The sequence below is a fragment of the Lissotriton vulgaris genome, chromosome 1_1 (assembly GCF_964263255.1).
Source record: "Lissotriton vulgaris chromosome 1_1, aLisVul1.2, whole genome shotgun sequence".
Lineage (NCBI taxonomy): Eukaryota > Metazoa > Chordata > Amphibia > Caudata > Salamandridae > Lissotriton > Lissotriton vulgaris.
The window spans coordinates 1,358,742,307-1,358,766,211 of record NC_141685.1 but is presented as its reverse complement, the minus strand read 5'-3'; the positions used below and the strand labels follow the sequence as shown (position 1 = coordinate 1,358,766,211).

The following is a 23,905-nucleotide window of genomic DNA, read 5'->3' as shown; positions in this document are numbered from 1 at the left end:
ACTGGACCGTGTGTTCTTGGGTTCAGGTTAGCACACAAGGTACACCCACAGCGTCACTAAGGTGGCCGTGTGCAGGGTGCTGTTTTGACTCTGGCGCCCTGTTACTTTCAATGGGGATTCTCCGGTTTGGCAAAACACCACAGGCTTGGGCACAAAGATCTTCTGGAGGGAACCACTGGTTGGAGAAGAAGGTTGGGATGCCGGGACACCGTTGGTTGGGCCACGCAAGGCTCTGGGGCGTCGGGTGTCTTTTGATGAAGAATTCTTTTTACTGACTCCGGTCACGGTCAGGGGGATACTCCAGAAAGAGGCTGCAGGCGTTAGCTGGAGACTCGAGGTAGGTCAGGGATCACAAGATCCCGGGTCAGGATTGCCGGGGAGACCTCCTCATGGTGTTGGGCCACTCGGCCGTGTGTGTCCGGTGAAGACTCGCAGATTTGGCCGGAGCCAGTGTCTGTTGGTGAGCAATCCGGTGCTCAGGGAAGGCAGGACAGGTCCTCAGGGTTCCGGGGGCTGCTAGCTGCAGGACAAACAGGGATTTAGCTGGAGCAGATAGAGGTTGGTACAGGCCGGTAGGGTTGGGTCCAAGTCAGTCGGTGTCCTCTTCTTCGCCTTCGGGTCATAGTGCGCTATATGAATACATAAATAAAATTCTTCTTTCAGCACACCTCTTCAGTCCACCTCCTTCTTGTATCTTCTTGTCTAAGGAGGCATGGTTCAGGGCTGCCCCTAATACTAAATTTAGAGGTGTTTCAGATAGGTAAAGGTTGGGACCAATGGGTCCCTTCCTTGGGGTGGGTACACCACCTATTATGTCACCCTCCAGAGGGAGGGGGCATTTGCCTCACTCTGGTTGGTTGGGTCCCTCCGTCTTCAATATGGCGGGGACTGGGAGTTGTGCTTCACCTCGTCTCCCCCATCTGAGGGGTGGGGTTAATAAAGGTGGGCACACCTCCTCCTAACCTGGTTTTCCCTTCGATTCTCCCGCCCAAAGTGGGGGTCAGAACCAGTGGGGGCCAGTTGCTGGGTGTCAAAGGATTGGTTTAGACACTGTAGGGGTGCAGGGCTCTTTCACCTGTACCCTCACCAGTGGTATAGTGCACCCAGCTAGAGGGGAGGCTTACCAAGACATGCCAGTGGGTTACAGGGATTTGTGCCATGTCGACTCTTCAGTTTGTTTTGCACCAAAACATGCAGCATGCAAATGGGGGGGGGGGTGTCTGTGTGTGTGTCTGTCAGTCAGGGTACAGGGCCTCTAAGGGTGGTACAGTAAAGGTTGCAGCCCTTAGAGGCCTTCCCAGGTCACATTGTCCTTATTACCCATGGTACCTTTTACAATGGACTTAAGTGTGGCCAGAGAGTTGCCAATTGGGTTTGCAACAGTACCATTTTAGCAAAAGAATATAGGCCCTGGGTACCTGGTTGGCAGGAACCCAGGGCACACTTAATCAAAGAGCATCAACATAGGCAAAAAGTGGTTGGTAACCATGCAAAAAAGAGGCACTTTCCTACAAGGAGCATAGGCACAAAGGCCTGGTTAGCCATTCTCAGCTCACTGTCAGTCAGAATCTGCATCTAGTAGCATAAAAAAGGGTCAAAAAGGCCGGGGCAACTGCAACAAAATCCTAATTTTGTATATGAAGGAAAGTACCTTATAAACCTACTAATTAACACATCACACTAATACTGACCAGGCACAAATAACAAGCCCGATCTATTGAATGACATTCCCAGACCTGCATAAAACATCACCATGATTGTAAAAACACTACAACAACATGATAATTATAGATCATACTACGTAAATAACAGTGACGTAAAATCTGGCCCTTATTTGCTGAGTAATGTTTCCTATAGGTACTCTGAAGGGGAGTGCCGTACATGGTGTCATTAAAGTTTCATTCTAATGGTTTGCTGTGGTGCCCAATGTGCCCGAGGCATATACCTGTAGAAGAGTCCAGGGTATATACATGTAGGAGGGCCCTGGACATACACCCATAGGAGAGCTGGTGAACTGTTGTCTGTTTTGCATTTTTAGGTGGCTTTTTCTCTGCTTTACTCCATTGCCCGATGAGATGGAGAGATTAACCTTGGACTCGATTTCAAATGCTAATTTATATTTCTCTTCATTTCAGATGTGAACGAGTGCTTGAAGTTTGGGACATGCTCACAGATATGTAACAACACCAAAGGTTCACACTTATGCAGCTGTGCCAAGAACTTTGTGAAGATGCACCACACTTGCAAGTCTGAGAGTAAGCATTTTGTGTCCCAAAATGCAATTTTGTCAGCACACTTCTTCTGTGCATATCTGTCTGTTACTTGGGTTTTTCTAGAAACACTGTGCAGTGCCAGAGTACCTTTTCATAATCTGCAGCACCCATTGCTATTGGCTATCCAGTCAGTGCATTTGCTTTGTGGCCTGCAGTGCACTCCACTCGAGGCCACTTCAAGAATTCTCCTGTCACCTCCCAGAAAAACAGCAATTCCAACTGTACTTTGCTCCAGATACATACATCTGGGAACCTATAACTTTTGCTATTCCAATCCTCACAGAGTGTTGGCAATTCTACATAGATTCTTGCCTGCACCATCTCCTGCTGTTCCTGCACTGAGGTCCATAAACAGCAATACAAATACAGCAAAATCCTGACTGTACTACCCTATCCCCTTCCTTAACCATGGCAAACACAAAACTCTGCAAACACACCCTGAATACTGAACTAAAGTGCACTTTAAGCCAGTTTTTCCTTTACCATCCTCTGCCTCACTCGTAGGTCAGCATGTAAAATGTTGTTTGATGCTGTATAGCAGGTTTGAAGTGCTTTGTGGTCTTTGCTCAAACCTGCTAATTTTCTGTGTGCTTTTTGTCCATCCAACCCATTATAGACTCGCCTCAGCAAATCTTGTACATAGCCGACAATAACGAGATTCGGAGTCTCCATCCATTCAATCCCAATTCTGCCTATGAGCAGGCCTTCCAGGGGGACCGGAATGTGCGCATTGATGCCATGGACGTCTATGTCAAGGGCAACAAGATCTACTGGACAAACTGGCACACTGGCAAGATCTCCTACCGCGAGCTGCTTTCTACCTCTTCCACTTCCTCGAATCGCAACCGAAGGCAGATTGATAGTGGAGTCATGGACCTCAATGTGAGTCTGAAGCTGCTGCCTAGACTGAAACTTAGGTTGCCTTAGCAATAACTTTTACTTGTTTGATTAGGTGGTACGCCTATCTGGGAGAAATGCTAATATCATTAATCGTGTGGAAGTGAGTGCTTATATGTGGTAGACATAGTTTTCATTATAAAATCTTTTTATTGAGCTTCATAGCAACATCCAACTGCATGGTTACAGTAATCACACTACACCATTAATAGAGCATTCTAACATGTAGCATATTAACACGTTCACTCAAAGTAACGTCCATGCGGCTCACTGCCTACATAGCCCAGAATGAGATTTTCACTTAAAATGTTCTCAATAGTTTTCTCCCACACCCTGTCAGAATTGATGGTGGTCTAGCCCTCCGCCTCCACCCCAGGCCAGTAACATTACTGTGTAGAGATGTGTGATCACTTGGTTGCTGCCTGCTTGATCAAGCTTTTGTTTCATGACTTTTTTCTGTCAGACCCTTTGGGAATATATTCCAGATTTCTGTGGTGATGAGTCAGAATCACATATTGGAAACCAGTGTATAGCTTGCTGAAGTTGCACCGCAACATAGTAAAGAGACAGATCTGGGAGCCCAAGTCCTCCTTTCTCTCGTGGAAGCTTCAAAGTGGCCACTGTAGGCCTGCCCAGACCACTGAAAACATCAGTTTATTGAGCTCCCAGAAAATACCCCTTGTGATAGGGCACATTGAGTTCTGCAACACGTAAAGGCAGAGTAGGAGAAATATCACCTTTGCCAATGACTGTCAACCCATGAAAGACGGGGCAAAGTTTTCAAGAGTCCGACGACCGTTTATGTTCCTACAGCACTCTATCCACATTAAGAGTGGTTAAACTGCAAGGTTGTGTGCGACCTTAATCCCTAGGTACCTAAAATTCTTTTTTTTCTTCATTCTGTGCCCAGATCTGACAGACGGACATTTAACTACCCCCCCATCTCTCCCAGACGGAAGAGCTCGAACTTCAATTTGAGTTTAACTCAAACTCCTACAAATTTGTCTAATTCAAGCAAGGAGAAGGGGCACTGCCTGGACCGGTTCCTCAAATATACCAGAATATCAGTGTAAAAATGGCACACTGTGTGTCACTGTCCCAATCTTTATGCTCCAAAGTGCATCACCTCTCTCAGCCTACCAGCCTAGAACTCCATTGCTAGTACCAATAACATAGGAGACAGTGGACAACCCTGCAGATCTCCCTCTCACAGTTCTAGAAGTCCGAGATCGAACATTCTGTATATACCTTAGCCTCAGGTTCTTTATATAATAATTTTGTTCAAGTAATAAACTTGGGCCTAAATCCTAGGCACTTCATAACCGACCATGCATAGTTCCAACTCTGTGTAAAATGCACTTTCCATATCTAAAGACACTAGTGCATACTCCCCGGAGGTTTTTAGTGAGTTTGTCGTATGTGCTAGCCGTTTAATATTATTTATTGTTCTTCTGATTGATAGATCCGTTCAAGGCATGTTCGAGGCATGTGTGCTGTAGATGCACATGCTTTGCATACTCCTGCCATCTAGTGTTGGGTCCGGATGTTTGCAAGTTCTTTTTCTTCGAAGAAGTCTTTCCTAGTCACAAGGTAAGGTGACTCCTCCTTTTGGTGATAGTACACATGGGCATCGACTCCATTGTTAGATAGTTTTTTCCCGCCATCGGGGTTGGACTTGTATTGCTGCGATCAGGTTCGAAACCATTCTTCGGGTTCCCCTCAGTGCGCAATCCACTCTACCCTTGATGGAATTGTTTCATCCGCGATTTCCACTTCTCTGGGTATCAATTGGGTCAACGAAATCTACAATTTCGATCGGAACGTTTTGTGGACGGCCTTCGGGCCTAACCACGTCAGTCCAGCTCTTCGTTGATGGAATGGTTCAAATTCTGTCCTCTATGCCATGCCGAGTACTCACGCACCGACTCTCACCAGGTGTGTAACTTGTGTTCATCTCCAGAGCACAAAGAAGACTGCGACGCTTGCAAATAATTTTGCTCGAAGAAAACTCTCTGCGATCGCCGGGCTTGACATCGTAAGGTGCAGCGCCAACAAGTCAATGACACGCCGGATATCTTCGGTGAAGACACCGAGCAAGATGACCTTGAGTCCTCAGTGGCTGAGTAAGAAGAGGCCTTCTCCATATCATACTCCGATTCAGAGTTGGAAATAGATCTCGATAACCTGCAGGGACAGGGTGATGTGAGTGCAGAAGACCCCTTGCCCCTTCCACCCACTCCCCAAAAATCTTAGCCTTCGGCACCACCTCTGCCTTCTTGCCAAGGTCTGCACCGTGACTGTTTCTGATGCTCCACCTTCCGGCTTGGGACTGAGTCGGACGAAATCCACCTCAGAGCCGAAGTCTTCCGGTTCCAAGCACAAAGTCGGTTCGGAGCCAAAACCCTCCACGCCAAAAAAGAAACCTGCTTCGGAGCCGAAACCTTATGTACCGAAAGTCCATCCTATCTCGGCTCCGAAACTGTCCTAAGGATCCGAAAATAGACATTGTACCATCTAAATCTGGTCTCAAACAAAAGAAACTAAACATTAATCCTGATACAGGACATATTCACGCGAAGCTGCCTTCTAATCATAATCTTCCTGATGACAACAGTCATTATAAAATCCTTTTGAAGAAGAAAAATGAGGGTACCAGCCCTTTTTATCCACCATCAACCTCTCCTCCACCTCTACCCTCCTCTCCACTTTTAGGTCCTTTGTACATCACACCTCACGACTCCACTATCTCGCTATGATGGAGACGATATCGATGATTGAGACACAAACTTACCAGGGGATCCATGGATGGATTATACAATTGACCCTACACTGGATAATGATTCAGACTCTGCCCTGCCAAGCCATCTCCACCTGATGACAATGTATCATATCAAGAACTTATTGCCAGTGCTGCACAATACCATGGGGTGGTACTCCACAAAGAATCCTTAAAAGAGGATTTTTTTATTTGAGAACTAGGATCCACACACAGGTTGAGCCAAACACTCCCTATGCTCAAAGGAATGATGAAACGGGCAGACGAAATTTTAAAAGACCATGTACGTACACAAATCCTCACTCGTAGAGTCAACAAAAAATACAAACCTTCCCCCAACAGATCTGGTATTTATTAAATGCCAGTTACCACACGACTCCTTGGTAGTATCCAATGCTCGCAAGCGAGTATGAGAAAGTGCTATCTTTCTTGCATGGGTATTGTAGGAAGGTGGATACCTGACTATGGTTGCCCCCAACTTTTTGCCTGGTGTTTTGCTGGTTTTCCGACTTAGTTGGCCTGGGACCCTGCCAATCAGGACCCCAGGCCCACTGCTCTCTCTCTAAAATGGATTCCATGTACCTTAGGTACATATCCAATTGGTACTGGGCCACCTTATCAGACCCTGTAACTCAGGGCATAGGTGTACCTAGGGCCTACCAGGGTCTGCAGCATGTATTATGCCACCCCTGGCTGGCCATCTAAATCTGACACAACTGGCTGCACGACAGCTGGGGCAAGGTGGTGTAAACACCCTTTGCTTTAGATATAGTATACCTATATCTAACCCTAAAAATGGGCACACAGATTCCTATCAGTCACTCCTATGGCAGGCCTTGACAATCCTGAAGGCAGAGTGCTTGGAATCGTGTGAGATGGTGCTCTGGCATGAGCTGAGCCCGTTTGCAGCTTGCTGAACCAAGTCCTAATAGCTGTTCCATGATAACGCGTACCATATACTCTTAAGTGCATTATAATCCTCGCGGTTATATGCTATCTTTGGTATCGCTTTATCAAAACATGTCGAGTAAGGTGTCATACGAATTGGAATACTAACCCCTCGCCAATTCTGGCGACGGGGTTAGCATTCCACCCTTCTAGAGGGGCACGACATGTACGTAACTGTGAACCCCGGTTAAAGTTAACTCAAGCCTCAGCATCACAAAATGGATGCTGCCACCACAGACACAAGTCTGACCCCATGCAGCTGGGAGTCCTTCCAGCGAGGGGAGCTTGGACAAAGGGTTTCCTGTCAGGGGCGGTGCTAGCACCATCCCAGACAGGGTTTTGTGTATCCTGGGTAGGCAGGGCTTTACAGGAAGGTGACTGCAAGTGGCACCCCGGTGCTCACTACGCATCTGCCAGCTAGAACCAGTTCCAGGGGCACACCAGCCCCTGAGCTGGGGAAAGTCCGGCATGGGAGAGGGGTGTAACCACCCCCCTTCCTGGTCCCACCCCTAGGGCAGGACCTAGTCGCATACCCACCCCTTTCTTTAGGATAAAGGCAGGAGCGGGGACCCTTCCAAATTAGATCATCTTTGAATCAAGAAACTACTTTCCACGAAAGGAACTCTCGACTCTTCTCAAGATTTCTCCCTTGTGACTAAGGAGTAGTCACCCTGCACCCGCAGGCACCATCTAAGAACACTGCGGTTTGCTGCACGTCCTTCCTCCGGAATCCGACCGACCAGCACGACGAGACCCGGCTTCCCTGGCACCTCTGACCTCTACCTACCTCTACAGCTAAGCTGAGAACCGTAGGTGCGACGAGACCTCGAGGGACCGGCCATCATCAGAACTGCACGACTTCTATCCAGCACGACCGCCGAGGGATCCTCTGGTGAGTGCTTTGGGGTCTGAGAAGCCCCGACCCTGAGCAGCTCCAGCACTGAAGTCCAGCCCCACAGCATCCACAAGATCTGCGTGGGGCCCTTCTGCTTTTTGGCTGCTCACCGCGTTGTCTGGCTACTAGCCTGCTGGCTTGTGGCCTTCCCGACGACGACCGACGACATCACCACTGCTAGTCTGGTTGCTCCAGACTGGCCCTTGCTCCCTTCCAAAAGAGGAGCACCCTGGACCCTCCTGGTCCACTCCAGACGCCATTTTAGGTCCACCGCGTGGGCTTGAATTTGCCAAGACTTGTTGCCCCAATCCTGGGTCCAGCGACGTCGACAGCATCAACCATCGTGGGACAGCTCGCACCTCCATCCTGATCGCCGACAACGCCTCCTGGTCCGTGAGACTGCAGAGCCCAGCGCCGCCCACTCACCTGGTCGAGGTGACTCCATCCGGTGCCATCCTGGTGCCCATCTAATCACTGGCTAGTGATTCAGAACTTGGTCCCCTCTGCTTACAGGTGTCTTCCATCTTCGATCCAGGCTTGGATCCACCGAACAATCTTCACTGGTCGCCTGCCAGCAACTTCTTCTTTCAGGCTCCATAGACTGCAACGAGGATTCCCGACGTCTTTCCAGACCTATGCAGCCGCAGCCCCTGGGCTAGGTAACTTCGGCATTTCGGTGCCCCAGCATAGCCTCACTATCCAAGGGTCCAGATCCACTTTCGTTTTCAGCCTAACTAGTCGGGTTCACCCGAGAACACTAACTTTGCTTTTACTAGCCTCTATAGACTTTGTCCCGCATCCCGCGTGAGAGTGCACACTCTGCACCCGAGTCCCCTAGGCCTCCTACTAGTAATCTGAAGGTTCAGTAACGTAGTCCTAGCGATTCCAAAGCCTATTAGTCCAGTACTTGCCTGCTAGTAATTTCGCATTCCACTTTTGTAGTATATGGTTTTCCGTGCCTCTCGGGCATTTGTGTAAATTGTGCAACTTAAAGTATTTTCGTAAGAGTTTTGTTGTGTACTTAGTACCCTGTCCTCATAAAGAGTACAGGGCTGTTGTGATCTAAATAAATACAATGTTTATTTTCATAACAGTTGTGTGGTGCCCTTTCACTGGGTGTTCAAGGGGTATATGTGATGGTATAACAGCTGGCTTAACACGCCCTTTAGAGTTTAGCCCGAAGACTGCTCTTGTCCATGCTACTAGGATAGCTGGTCTATCTGTTGACTTACAACCAATCATCAATAAGGGTTGATTGGACTGATACATAGTGATCACTAAAATAGTGAGCACTGCATATCAGGCCAACTTCTCACAGGTATGTTTGAGAAAGTGCCATCTTTCTTGCCTTGGTATGCCCCCACTTTTTTCTGAACTGCTGATGTGCTTTGACTGTGTGTGCCCTGGGTTCCTGCCAACCAGGTACCCAGGGCCTGTGTTCCTTCCCTAAAACTGTGCTGAAACTAAAAACCCAATTGGCATCTCTGGCCACCTGTCAGCCCCTAGTAAATGGTACCCTAGGTACCCAGGGCATGGTGATCAGAGAAGACCCCTGAGGGCTGCAGAACTTATTGTGCCACCCTCGGGGTCCTGTACCCTGGCACCCACACACTGCCTTTGCAGGCTGAGTGCCTAAGTACAGAACTAAACCAAGAGTTGACATGGTACACATCCCTGTGTGTCATGCCCACAGAACCCACTGCCTTGGCATACTTCAGTCACCCCTCTAGCTGGGTACCCTATGCCAGAGGTGTGGGCAGAGGTGCATGAGCCCTGTGCCCCTACAGTACCCAGGGCCATTCCTGGGCACTGTAAGTACAGTGATGCCATCAAGAGTGTATGGTGCTGGGAGGTTGTCATTACGAACTCCACAGCACCATAATGGCTACACTGAAGACTGACAAGTTTGATATCAAACTTCTCAGCACATTAAACCCACACATGCCAGTGTGTGATTTAATGTAAAATGCACTGCAGAGGGCATCTTGTAGATGCCCCTTGAAACCTAACCTGCAATCCACATCTTGTCTGAGAGGCTGCCACACAGCAGACAGGTTGCTGGACCCCTGGGTGGGAGCACCCGCTCTCCTGGGCCTGCAACAATGCACATCCTGGGACGAGGTGCCAAGCCTCCTCCCCAGGATAGGCAAGGGAAGCTTCAAATGCATTCCACCTTTGTGAGTTTCTCCAGACCACTTGCTGTACTCAGCAACTGGCCCCCACCAGTTCTGACCCCCACTCTGGCGTGAAGACTGGCAGGAAACCCTACGTCAGAAAGGGGGGGATGCCAGCCTGTGCCAACCCCACCCCTCAGGTGGGAGAGGCAAGGTGAAGCACAACACCGGGCTCCGGCCATCTTGAAGATGGGGAGCCCTGCCCAATCACAGCTAAGCTCCTGCCCCCCTCCCACAGGAGAGGAGCAGGCTAGGGGGTGTACCCACCCCAGGACAGGGACCCATTGGTCCCTGCCCTTGCCCTACCTGTAACGCCCCTAAATTTAGTATTTAGGGGCACCCTGAACCTTCCTTCCTCAGATCCCGATTGCAACAAGAAGATCAAGAAACAAGAAGACCTGCTGTGCACCTGCTAACAAAAGGATGACACCCACTGACTTTGAGCCAGAACCCTACAGGCCTGTTGATCGTTGAACCTGCTCCTGTGAAACTCCGGCGTCTCCTGCGGACAGCATCCTCGAAAACCACGGAGGACCTGCCTACCTTGAACCTTCCAGAAAACTGGGACTCCCACGAGCAGTGGTTCTGTAGTAGGGGATCTCTGTGTATAGTCATAATCTAGTGAATAGTCCCGCCCATGTGCGTGGACCCCGGCAATCAAAAATAATCTCTTAAGTTGTCAAATCATGCAGAAACTGCAAGACACTTAAGAGAGAATTAAAGACAAATAATGGAGCCTATATCCACAGGCTACACTGTCCAGTACTTCAACTAGAAATTCCACCAAACAAAACCACACACAACACAGCCTGTCAGTTTCTTCCATAGAGAAACCTGCCTCTACCAGTAAAAGACTCTGGAATGATAGAGAGGAAGGCATGGACAGACAAGCCCCATAGGCTGCCATTATGTGGCTTAAATAGGATACTGTGCCTTTAAGAGAACTCTCCAGAACTTTCTCCCAGTATCCCGGAATGCACAGCAGGTCCCTTTTACTTTCAGTTCTTTTTGAAGGCTTAGCACGCCAGACCTGTAGCATTCCTTACATGAATATTTATCTCCACCAGGGAGGAGGGCGGGCGCTTATGACTATAAAAGAGATACCCCTGCTACAGAACTGGAGTTAAAGGACAGAAACTACTCCTTCTGTAGTAGGGGATCTCTGTGTATAGTCATAATCTAGTGAATAGAATGGCAAGCCCATCCCCACATCAAAGCGGCGGTGGAGAGTAGACTCGGTAATTATAACAATGATGTTGACCACGTTATAGGTCAAATGTCATGGAGAAGGGTCAAAGTATGTGAGGTTTTCACATGTGGGAGGTGAGTGCACTTCTATGCACTGGGGAAACACGATGGGAGAGGAAGGGGCAGCGAAGAGGGCGCTCATGCAGGGGTACTTTGGCATTGATATCTTTCCAATATACAGTGCTATAAGGAAATGTCTACACAGCTAAACTGTTCCATAATACAGTATTATTAGAGAATGTTTACACAGCTAGACTGTTCCATGGAATGGCATCGTTGAGGCCATGGGTGTGTGTGGATAACCGGTATATCCAGCGCTGTTCTTTTTGTAAAAGGAGTCTTTCATCTCTGGAGTTGTCAAATTTTTCAATGACAGTCCAAGTGAAGTCATTGGGTGTGTGGTTGTGGGTTAGAAAGTGGTCTGTGAGCTTGCTTATATTCTTCCCACATCTTATTGTGCTTCTATGTTCCGTCATTCTTGTAACTTTTAACTTTCCCATTAGATAACATTGAATGCCCGACGGCTCAAAAGCACCCTGCACCCAGCCGCCTGAGTGCCGCTGGAAGTGCAACAACTACCCTACTCTACTTCCCCACTTGCCCTGAGTAAGTGACCAGGAGCTCAGCTCCCACAGCCATGTGGCCTGCTTGCTTGCAGCCACCAACCAAAGGCCCCCTACCCTCTATAGGATTGCATTGGGCCTACTCTCTCTGCACCCGGCTGCCCCTGTGCCGCTGAGGGTGTAACTACTGTACCTTTCCGACCCTGGGAGACCCCTGAGTCTTTGCCCATAACCTTAACTCCACCAGTCGCATACTTACCTAAAAGCCAATAACTCCCTTTCCTTCCATAGGTTAACATTGACTGGTTTTCACTTGAAATTTCTTCTAAGTGTGGAGTTTTGAAACATTAAAATATTCATCAAAAATCAGCCGAATTCTGAATTACTCGCCTGTGATCAGGAGAGAAGCCAGTACTGCACCTTTTAACCCAGTACTGAACCGCGAAAGTAATCCTAACTGTACTTACCCGTTACCTGAATTTTCTTTCATAGGAAACCATGGACTGTTTTTCTGTGAAATTTCTCGATTTTTGCAAACTACAAATATTTTTAAAAAATCGTACCAAATACCAAAACGTAATTACTTACCTGTCTTATATAGAGGTTCCAGTGCTGAACTTAGGAGTCAAGTACTGGATTACAAAAGTAACGAGAACCTACTTTACCTGTGACTTGAATTTCCTCCCATAGGATAACATTGCTTGGTTTTCAATGAAAAGTTTCTAAGAGTCAACTTTGAAAATACATTTATATTCTTTAAAAATCACAACTATAACCAAAACGCTTTTACTTAACTGTTTACAGTTTATGTCCCGGGTCTGAATCCAGGATTCAGTCCTGTGGTTAGAAAAATAATCCTTAAAGTAATCAACTGCATTTATGTGTTACATTCTGTTTGAAATTGTGTTGCCTTTTGCAACCACTGTAGCTATTGTACTTACAAAGTCTATTGCCTTTTTGCAAAGTAATTACCTAAAGTCACTCATATTGAGAAAAGTACATTTTGTTACCTGTTGGTTCTAAAATATAACAACTATATCTTTTGTTATAAAAAGAATCGGCCTAGAGTTCAGGTCTTGAGTGTGTGAGACCATTTGCTGACTGAGTGTGTACAACAAATACTTTACACTGTCCTCCGATACTGCCTTACTGCTCGACCAAGCTACTGCTTTAGAGAGGAAGGTTATATCTAACTTTAACCTCTGCCATACCTCTGGAGACTGGGGACTCTATACACACTGTACCTTACTTTGGTCCAGTATATATACAGCCACTTTCTTACAGCGAGCTAATTCCCAAACCTCAGGAGACGCTCCTCCTCCAGATAAGGAATCAAAACTCATTGACGCTTCTGGCAAACGCATAGCTGCTCAAGCTGCCAATCACTGGTGTATTGCCAACATGCAAGGCCTTCTAGCCAGATATGACAGGGCGCACTGGGATGAAATAGAGCAGTTGCTATAATATCTCCCAGATGAGCATACAGCTAAAGCCCAAGACTTAGTCCAAGAAAGGAAATTAATTTCCAACTCTTCCATAAGGTATTTGATGCTGCTGACACCGCAGCTGGAGAGGTCAACACTAGCATCCTACTCAGAATACATGCTTGGTTAATGACCTCCGGTTTTAAGCCCGAAGTCCAAAAATTTATTTTAAATACGCCCTTTTATAAAGAACATCTTTTTGGCCCTGAAGTAGATCAAGCGCTCGAAAAAATGAAAAAGGACACTGAAGTAGCAAAATCCATGGGAGCGCTTCAGTCCCCTCCAAACAGGGGCTCATAAGGCGCTCCTTTGACCGGGTAGGTTCCAAGTCAACACCCTCAGACCAAAATCCTTCCTCGTACAAGGGTAACAACCAATCATCTTCCTCAAGAGGCTTTTTTAGAGAAGGATTTAGAGGAAACAATTCTAAGGGCACCACACCCCAAAACTCCCCTTCCCTTACTAAGCAGTGACTTCCCCACGCTTCCCCCTGACCATACCACACCTGGTGGAGGAAGACTTCAACAGTTTCTCCCCATTTGGCAATCCATAACAGACAAATGGGTGATCAGAATCTTCCAATATGGTTACTGCCAGGAGCTTACCACCAATCCGCCAAAAATTCTGCCTCGCTCTCACAAGTTGTCTTCAGACCACTTACAGTTGCTCGAACAGAAAGTGTAATCTCTCCTATTAAAAGGAACCATAGAACCAGTTCCAGTACAGTACCAAGGTTCAGGGGTTTACTCTCTTTATTTTCCGATTCCCAAAAAGGATTGCTCCTTAAGACCTTTTCTGTATCTCAAGGACTTAAACCTATATATACTGTCAGAGCACTTTCACATGTTAACCCTTCAGCAGGTACTTCCACTTTTATAGAAAGGAGATTTTATGTCTACTCTAGACTTAAAAGATGCATCATCCAGCTCATCGCAAATACCTCAGATTTGTGATAGCAGGCAAACATTACCAATTCAAAGTACTCCCGTTGGAGTGACTACTGCTCCCAGAGCATTTACCAAATGCCTGGCAGTAGTCGCAGCTCATCCCAGAAGACAACATATTCAGGTTTTCCCCTACCTAGACAAATGGCTCATCAAAGCCAGCACTTACTGTCTGTGACACTTCGACCACAATACACCTACTTGATCAACTGGGCTTTATGGTCAATGCACAGAAATCTCACCTGCATCCTTCACAGATGCGATCTTACCTAGGGGCCACTCTAGACACTATCAAAACTCTAGCCTCTCCTGGTTCAGTCTGATACTACAGTTTCAATCCAACCGATCATTACCAGCCAGTGTGTTCATGCAACTGCTGGGAATAATGGTGTCTTGCATCACAATTGTGCCCCATGCAAGACTCCACAAGGGTCCTCTACAAGAGTGTTTAGCATGTCACTCGAATTAGTTGCAGGGACAATTAACCAATCTAGTGATGGTAGAAGACCGCATCCATAACACTCTGCAGTGGTGAAACCCACAAAATATATCAAAAAGGCTTCCTTTAATCGGCCTATTACACAGATCATGCTCACAACAGACGCATCTCCGACAGGTTGGGGTGCCCATCTCCACAATTACACAATACAAGGCCTGTGGAGCAACAAGCATAAAAGCCTCCAACTCAACTATCTAGAGCTTCTAGCAGTCTTTCTAGCGCTCAAAGCTTTTCAAACTCACCTGATAGGCAAAACTGTCCTAGTCCGTACAGACAACATGACGGCAATATACTATGTACAAAAACAGGGGGGGGAGGGGGGGGGACACTCTCTCTGTCACGCCTCTCTCAAGCCATTTGGAATTGGGCAATCCATCACAGGATTTATTTTCAGTCAGAACACCTTACATAGGAGGAAGTCACGGAGGCTGAAATTAGCAAATTGTGGTGCAACGCTTTTACCCGGGCCAGCGGGTCCTTTTTGGATTTTTGGCATGACTCCTTCAGGGTATTAAATGCTGTAATTAAGCCGGCAGCGCTGAAAAGAAATCACTTATACACCATGTACAGGGTTTATATAACTCCGAAAAAACTGGCCACATTTTCAAATATTGACTACAACTGCCCAAGGTGTGGCCTTTCAAAGGCAGATGATGTACACATGTTCGTGGATTGCCCTGAATTGGTGGATTATTGGAGCAAGACAAGGGAATTCCTGGAAGAAGTCCTCTTAATGTCTATATCAGTCTCAAGGTTTACAATAATGTCTGGGCTTGTCACGAACTATCAGGTGAATGATCTTCCCACAAAATTTGTATTCTACATCATCCTGTTAGCAAGGCGTGAGATTTGCAGGGCATGGAAAGATCCAACTCCCCCCACTTTTGCTAACTGCCTGAGGCAGATTATGATAACTAGTAAATCAGATGTGGCATGTGATCCCAGAAGTGAGACGAACGTTTGGGCGGCCTTGGCGGCATGGCAATCTCGATGATTGGTATTCCAATGATTTGTCTGGAGCCCTGCTGGTTCCCCGATCTCCTAAGTAGCATGGGGCGCTCTAAGATCGGCGAAAAAAGGAGAACGGAAGGGAAGGTAGTGGCTACTTGAGGGTACGGTAAACCAACTTGCATCAGGCCGAAATCAAAGAGGGCCGGTACAGAACGACCATTGGTGCATGGAAGAGCCAGTTTCCCATCAAGAGTTCCATCTGTGATATGAGGATTACCAAAAAAAAAAAAAAAAAAAAAAAAAGAACACCTTACATAAAACCATGGAGAAATTAGACATCCAAATCCGAAAGAACTAAACTTTGCGATCTGGCTCCTGAAGTCATAGAGTTTGGTTCTTTAAATCTATCACCAGACTGTATGACTATTCTAAAAGAAGCTAGAAAGCCTACTACCAGAGCTTGTTATGCAGCAACTTGGAAAAGATTGGTTGTCTTCTGTAATAACAAAATCAATCCTCTAGATGCTTCTATACAAAATATTATCTGTTTCCCGTTAAACTTAGAACAAACAGGACTGGCTTATACATCTATTTGTTTGCACCTTGCAGCAGTAGCTGCATACATGCAGAACAGGCAGCATTTATCACTATTTAAAGTTCCAGTGATCAAAGTACTCATGGAAGGCTTGATAAGGGTAATACCACCAAGAATTCTGCGCCAGGATGGAATCTTAACATTGTCCTTACAAGGCTTATTAGTCCACCTTTTGAAACCATTGCACAATTGCCCTTTGCAGTTTCTTTCATGGAAAGTTGCTTTTCTCATTGCAATCACTTCATTAAGGTGAGTTGGTGAGCTACATGTATTAAACTCGGAAGAACCCTTCTTTCAGCTCCACAAAGACAGGGTAGTTCTTTGCACCAATCCTAAATTCCTTCCCAAAGTAGTTTTTGTTTTTCATATAAACCGATCAGTTGAGTTACCTGTGTTTTTCCCCAACCCGATTCTGTAGCAGAACAGGCTCTGCTCACGCTTTTTTTTTTAAACTTTATTTGTCATTTTCACAAGCATTGTACAAAAACAATCATCAGTGTAAATAGCACAGTTCGAGGCATGTGGGCTGCTGAATTCATATCTGTGCATAGATCGCCACCTAGTGTTGGTTCCGGATGATTGCACATTGTTGTCCTGGAAGAGTCTTCGAAGTATCACGAGATAGGTGGCTCCTCCCCTGGACTACAGTGCGCATGGGCATCGCCTCCATCCCCAGATTGTTTTTTTCCGCCATTGGGTTCGGATGTGTTTCGGTTCCCTCTGTCGGAACCAATAGTTGTTCAACTTCTACTCGAGACCAAAAGGTCTTTAGGCTGGGCGTCGGTATAGTTGCGTACGGGTTTCTTTCTGACTCTCAGCTCCGATCTCTTGCTGCCCTTCCACGTGCTTTCGGCGCGGTCGGGCCTATACTACACTCTTGCTATGGAGCGAACTCCGTTTAAGAAGTGCCCGTTGTGTCACTCTAAATATTCACACCTCGACGTGCACCCGGTGTGCAATACCTGCTTGTCGCCGGATCACCCCGAAGACACCTGCATGGTGTGTTCGAAATTCCGGAGCAAGAAGACTTTAAAGATTCGTCGGGCCAATAGGCTCCAGGCTAGGTTATCGGCCACGGCGCCCCCGCCAGACGACATTTTCCAAGAATATGTCGAGGGAGAAGACGACGTGCAAGGTTCGGACTCTAATCCCGCATCCGAGGGAGAGACCTACGACGCGGGTGAGGAGAACTTTGACGAAGTCACCGACGAGGTAGGGGACGACGATCAGGCTTTTGCCACGATGGGAGATAGCTCGGAGGAAGAGCATCCCCAACCTGACTCAGGGGTTGTTCCCCTTCATACGACCCAGGTCGAGGGATCGCCTTCGGGCCTTACCCAAGATCTGACTATGAGTCCTACGTCCCCGCCTCTGGGCCCGGTCACGGACATTTATGAACCATCACTTACGTCGAAGAAAACGAAAGTGAAGCCAACTGGTCACGCATCCTCGGATGCGAAACCGAAAGTGAAAGTGGCGCTGGTGAAGAAGGTTCTGGAGGCGTCAACTTCCAAGAAAACCAAAATGGCCGACTTGAAGAGCCACGCCAAAATGGCCGACCCGAAGCCCTCGGGGTCGGCGCCGAAGGCGACGTCCTCCGACGCGGCTGCGTCGGCGCCGAAAGGGGTCGCGGACCCGAAGACTGCTCCAAAGAGGCGTCAGGGCGACGACGCGCATAGGCATGGGGCGTCGGCCCCGAAGAAGGTGCCTGCCGGCAAACAGGCTCTCGACGATGAGGGGTCGCTCGAACCGGTCCAGCCCTCTCCGGCCTGGACAAAGAAGGTAGCGGAATCCTTGCAGCGGATTCGAAAGGCCAGTGTGGTTCCCGCTCAGGACGCCAGTACGCCTAAGCTCACGCCTAAGCCTGCGAGGGAGCAAACGCCTATCCGTTTCACCCTACCGCCCAAGTCGGCGCCGAAGGCCTTCGCGCCGAAACAGGGCGGACCCTCGAAGGAGGCATTAACGCCGAAGGCTGCCTTGGCGGTGTCGAAGCTTCGTCTCCAGCCGCTTGCGGAAGAGGAACGTCGTGAGGTAATCATCGACGCCAACACCGGAAAACTGTCGCTCCTCAAACGGAAGATCACGACGGAGCCGGCGTTGGAACCCTTTAAGATCCCTCTCAAAAACAAAAGGGACTCCGAGGACTCTTCGGCGTTGGTGGAACCTGTGTCCCCACAAACCCTAGGACACTCGCCGACGCATTCCGCCGCAGCCGATGCGGACGAGGAAGGTGACGAGTACAACTATCCGGCGTACTCGGATCCGGAGGAGGAGCACGTACCGTGGTCCGCCGGAGGCGACACGGAGGACCCGCAGTCTGGTCAGGACACTCAACTTTTCGCGGCCAAGACGTCCCCGACTGAGGACTCGGCGGCCTTCAATGCTCTGATAGAGAGAGCTGCTGCTAACCACGACGTCGAGCTGCACTCGGACCCCGTGGATGTGGACTTCTTGTTCGACACCTTCTCGGTAGCCGAAAAGTCTGTCAAAACGCTACCGATGCTTAAGGGGGTGCTTAAACATGCAACGGAGGTTTTCAAGGAGCCCACCCGAGCGCGTGTGGTCAACCCTCGCATCGACAGGAAATATAAGGCAGCGCCCACGGATCCTACATATATCAAGGGACACTTGCCATTGGACTCCTTGGTTGTTTCCAACGCTCGGAAGAGGGCGAACTCTCAAACTACTGGTGACGCTCCTCCCCCAGACAAAGAGTCCAAGATCTTTGAGGCCTCAGGCAAACGAATTGCTGCACAGGCAGCTAATATCTGGAGAATATCTAACACCCAAGCCTTACTTGCACGTTATGATAGGGCCCATTATGACACATTAGAGGCCATACTGCAACACTTGCCTGACCAATACAAGGAGGCAGGAGAGATGCTGATTCAGGAGGGTAAACTCATTACGAATGCATCCATCAAATGTGCACTGGATGTGGCAGACACAGCCTCCAGGGCTATCAATACCAGTGTGCTGCTTCGACGCCATGCCTGGCTTAGAATTTCGGGGTTCAAACCCGACATCCAAACTACGATCCTCAATCAAACAGTGAATCCTGACCACCTGTTTGGCCCTGAGGTGGATGCCACACTGGAGAAAATGAAAAAAGATACGGAAACTGCCAAGTCTATGGGGGCTTTACAAAGTCAGCAGTTTCGGGGTGGTTCCTTTCGCCGCTCAAACTCCAGAGGCACCTCAAGGGGACAGGCATCCCAGTCAACCCAATATTACAAGAGTAACACCCAAGCCTCGTATAACAACAAGGGCCGAGGTGGTTACAGAGGCAATAATGTCAAGGGCAGGGGACGTGGAAACAATAGCTCCAGGTCCACCACCACCAACAAACAGTGACGTCTTGTCACTGCCCCCCGACCATGCAACACCGGTCGGGGGGAGACTCCAGCAGTTCCTGCTGGCGTGGAAGTCCATCACCACGGACAGGTGGGTGAGGTCTATTATCCAGTACGGGTACTGTCTAGAGCTTACGTCCATTCCACCGGACATACCCCCAAGGAGCCATCCTATGTCAGGCGAGCACTTGACCTTGTTGCAGCAAGAAGTTCTAGTAATGCTGCAAAAAGGGGCGATAGAGCTCGTTCCATTGCAAGAGCGGGGAACAGGGGTTTACTCCCTGTATTTTCTGATTCCCAAGAAGGACGGATCCCTCAGGCCGATCCTGGACCTCAGGCCTCTGAACTGGTACATCCTCTCGGAGCACTTCCATATGCTCACGTTGCAGCAGGTGCTTCCCCTGCTTCAACAGGGGGACTTCCTGGCTACGCTGGATCTGAAAGATGCCTATTTTCATATCCCCCTGCATCCTTCCCACAGGAAGTATCTCAGATTCACGATCTTAGACCAGCATTACCAGTTCAAGGTTCTGCCGTTCGGGGTCACCACGGCACCGAGAGTGTTTACCAAGTGCCTAGCGACTGTGGCAGCGCATCTCCGTCGCCAGCACGTCCACGTCTTTCCCTACCTGGACGACTGGCTCATTCAAGCAAGGACAGAACAGCAGTGCGTCGACCACGTGTCACGCACCATTCATCTCCTGCACGATCTGGGATTCTCTCTGAACTACCCAAAGTCCCATCTCCAGCCCGCCCACGTGCGACAGTACCTGGGCGCGACAATCAACACTCTGGCAGCCACCGCGCAGCCAAATTCAGTGAGAATCGCCAGTATCCAGGCGCTGATCCAACGATTCAGACCCCAACACTCGCTTCCAGCGAAGGTGTTCATGCAGTTGATAGGCATGATGGCCTCCTGCATCTCCATTGTCCCGCACGCGAGACTACATATGCGTCCGCTTCAGGAGTGCCTTGCACGTCAGTGGACTCAGGCTCATGGGCAACTGACAGACCTAGTGTTGGTGAGCGGTCGGGCATACAACTCTCTGCATTGGTGGAATCCACACAACCTTTGCAAGGGCCGACCATTCCAAGAGCCTGTCCCACAGATTATCCTGACGACGGACGCCTCTCTCCAGGGATGGGGAGCGCATGTACTCAATTACACTGTGCAGGGACTATGGACAATACAGCAATGGAAGATGCACATCAATGTGTTGGAACTGATGGCAATCTTCATGGCCTTGAAGGCGTTCAAAGTACATCTGTGCAACAAAGTCGTGTTGATCCGGACGGACAACATGACGGCCATGTACTACATTCAGAAGCAGGGAGGCACACACTCTCCACAGCTGTCTCATCTGGCTCAGAGCATGTGGAAGTGGGCCATTCAGAGGAACATCTTCCTCATGGCAGAGCATCTCCCGGGCAAGGACAATCAAATGGCGGATCTGCTCAGCAGGCACAGCCATCAGATGCACGAGTGGGAGATACATCCATCAGTACTCCAACCGTACTTCCAAAGGTGGGGTCATCCAGAGATAGACCTGTTCGCCACAAAGGAGAACGCAAAATGCCAAAGCTTCGCCGCCAGATTCCCACACCCCCAATCACAGGGCAATGCGATGTGGATGAACTGGTCAGGCAGATTTGCGTACGCTTTTCCCCCAGCACCTCTGATACCGCGGGTGGCACGCAAGCTCAGGCAGCACTCGATGACTCTCATCCTGGTTGCTCCGACGTGGGCTCGCCAACCATGGTACACCACGTTTCTAGAACTGTCCGTGGTGCCGCATCAAAGGCTTCATCTCACTCCCAGCCTTCTGACGCAGAGCCATGGCGACATTCAGCACCCAGATCCGCAACAGCTCAACCTGGCGATCTGGCTCCTGAAGTCCTAGAGTTTGGCTACCTCAATCTTCCTCCCGATTGCATGAACATCATTCGGGAGGCAAGGAAGCCCACTACCAGAGCTTGTTATGCGGCTAAATGGAAGAGGTTTGTCATCTACTGTGCTAACCACAATATTGACCCGCTAGATGCTTCCATTCAAAACATCATTTGCTACCTTTTCCACCTGTATCAATGCAATCTGGCATACTCTTCCATCCGCATTCACCTGTCTGCTATGGCAGCATACCTCCAGAATAGGTAGCACCTGTCACTCTTTAAGGTCCCTGCTATCAAGGCCTTTCTGGAAGGACTCAAAAGGGTCATTCCACCAAGGACCCCCACCAGCTCCAGAATGGAACCTCAATGTGGTTCTTACGAGGCTGATGGGTCCTCCCTTTGAGCCACTGCACTCTTGTGAGCTTCAGTTTCTGACTTGGAAGGTTGCGTTCTTAGTAGCAATTACATCGCTACGGAGGGTTAGCGAGCTGCAGGCGCTCACCATCCAAGAACCTTACTTCCAGGTACATGCTAACAGGGTGGTGCTCCGCACTAACCCTAAATTCCTACCCAAAGTGGTATCCCAATTCCACTTAAACCAGACAATTGAATTGCCGGTGTTTTTCCAAAACCCAGAGACACTGGCGGAGCGCATGCTCCACACCCTTGATGTTAAGAGGGCCTTGATGTATTATGTAGACAGGACAAAAGATTTTCGCAAAACCAAGAAGCTTTTTGTTGCTTTTGCCACACACCACAAGGGAAACGCTATCTCAAAAGCAGGGATTGCTAGGTGGATAGTAAAGTGCATTCAGATCTGTTACGCTAAAGCTAAGCGCACCCTCACTATCCCACCGAGGGCCCACTCCACCAGGAAGTTGGGGGCCTCTATGGCTTTCCTAGGTAACATTCCCTTGGAGGATATCTGTAGAGCAGCCACATGGTCTACCACACATACTTTCACTAAGCACTACTGTGTAGACGTGCATTCCAAACAGCAGGCAGCTGTTGGTCAGGCTGTTCTAAAAACGCTTTTTCAGACTGCTGCAGCTGGCACGGGCGGCCGCCGATAATGGAGGGACTGCTATGTATTCTATGCACAGATATGAATTCAGCAGCCCACATGCCTCGAACTGCAAATGCTACTTACCAGTATGCATCTGTTCTTGGCATGTAGGGCTGCTGACATTCATATCGCCCACCCTCCTCCCCGGCGCCTGTAGCAGCTGCAGTATTCATTCATATATATATATATATGTTCATAGCATGGTCATCACTCACATTCTTCACTCCATCTCTGCCAATGGCTAAAAACAATCTGGGGATGGAGGCGATGCCCATGCGCACTGTAGTCCAGGGGAGGAGCCACCTATCTCGTGATACTTCGAAGACTCATCCAGGACAACAATGTGCAATCATCCGGACCCAACACTAGGTGGCGATCTATGCACAGATATGAATGTCAGCAGCCCTACATGCCAAGAACAGATGCATACTGGTAAGTAGCATTTGCATAACCACTGTTTACTGAAATATACCAAGTCCGTCACTCCATAGCACAGCAATAAAAATAAAGAGGGAAGGAGATAGCCATCGCATTGGTCCACAGACACATAATAACCATGAGTTCAATAACATCCCCATACGTCCCATGCATTTAGTACATTATTAACATTGTTAAGAGTTCAATATTACCGTGGGTTAACCCACCCCTATTGGATATATTTGATTGTCCAATTGTGCTTGACGTTCCGCTGTGATTTTGGCAATATAAGTACGGTAAGGTCCCCATATGTCCAAGGGTCTAGATGGAGTGGGAATGGTGGAAGAATATTCTAGACAGCTAACATTGCAGGAGGCCAAGCTTTTTAGCCAGGATTTCACACTTGGACCTCTCTTGGAGCACCACAGCAGGGCCACCTCCCTCTTGGCCAACAAAAACCCCAGCGTTGCCAGTCTGCGGACGGCTTGCGGAAAGTTTGACACATAGCCCAGCAAGGCAATTTCAGGGGTGGGGGTCAGAGGGACACCCAGTATCTCACCAAATGTAGTATGTACCTGTAACCAGTAATCACTCAGTCGAGGGCATGTTCACGATAAATGTGCAAAATCAGCGTCCACAGCCTTACATTTCGGGCAGTTAGGAGAGCGGGAGGGGTCTATTCTATGGGCCAAGGCAGGGGTGTGATACAAGCGCCTCAAGAATTTAAAGTGAATGAGTTTGTGCCTACTGTTGAGCGACACCCGTTTGGTTACTGTGCAGCATTGTGCCCATTCTTCGTCCGTTATGGGTTTCCCTAGATCCCTTTCCCACGCCAGTCGGACTTTTTCATCAGAATCGGGGGTGGCCGCGACGCTAAGACTGTAAATTTTGGTAACCATATGTGCCCCTGAGGGATGTTGAATGACAGTAGT

General features: G+C 48.6%; 1 protein-coding gene across 2 annotated transcripts in view; it reads left to right on the top strand.

Moving 5' to 3' along the window:
- The window catches only part of LRP1 (LDL receptor related protein 1), a 1,437,817-nt gene that overhangs the window by 1,202,667 nt on the left and 211,245 nt on the right, over window positions 1-23,905 (top strand). For both annotated transcript variants that reach the window (XM_086966724.1, XM_086966716.1), the window contains exons 75-76: window positions 2,136-2,255; window positions 2,890-3,155. In XM_086966724.1, the coding sequence (XP_086822850.1) occupies window positions 2,136-2,255; window positions 2,890-3,155 (386 nt within the window). The remainder of the gene's footprint in view (window positions 1-2,135; window positions 2,256-2,889; window positions 3,156-23,905) is intronic.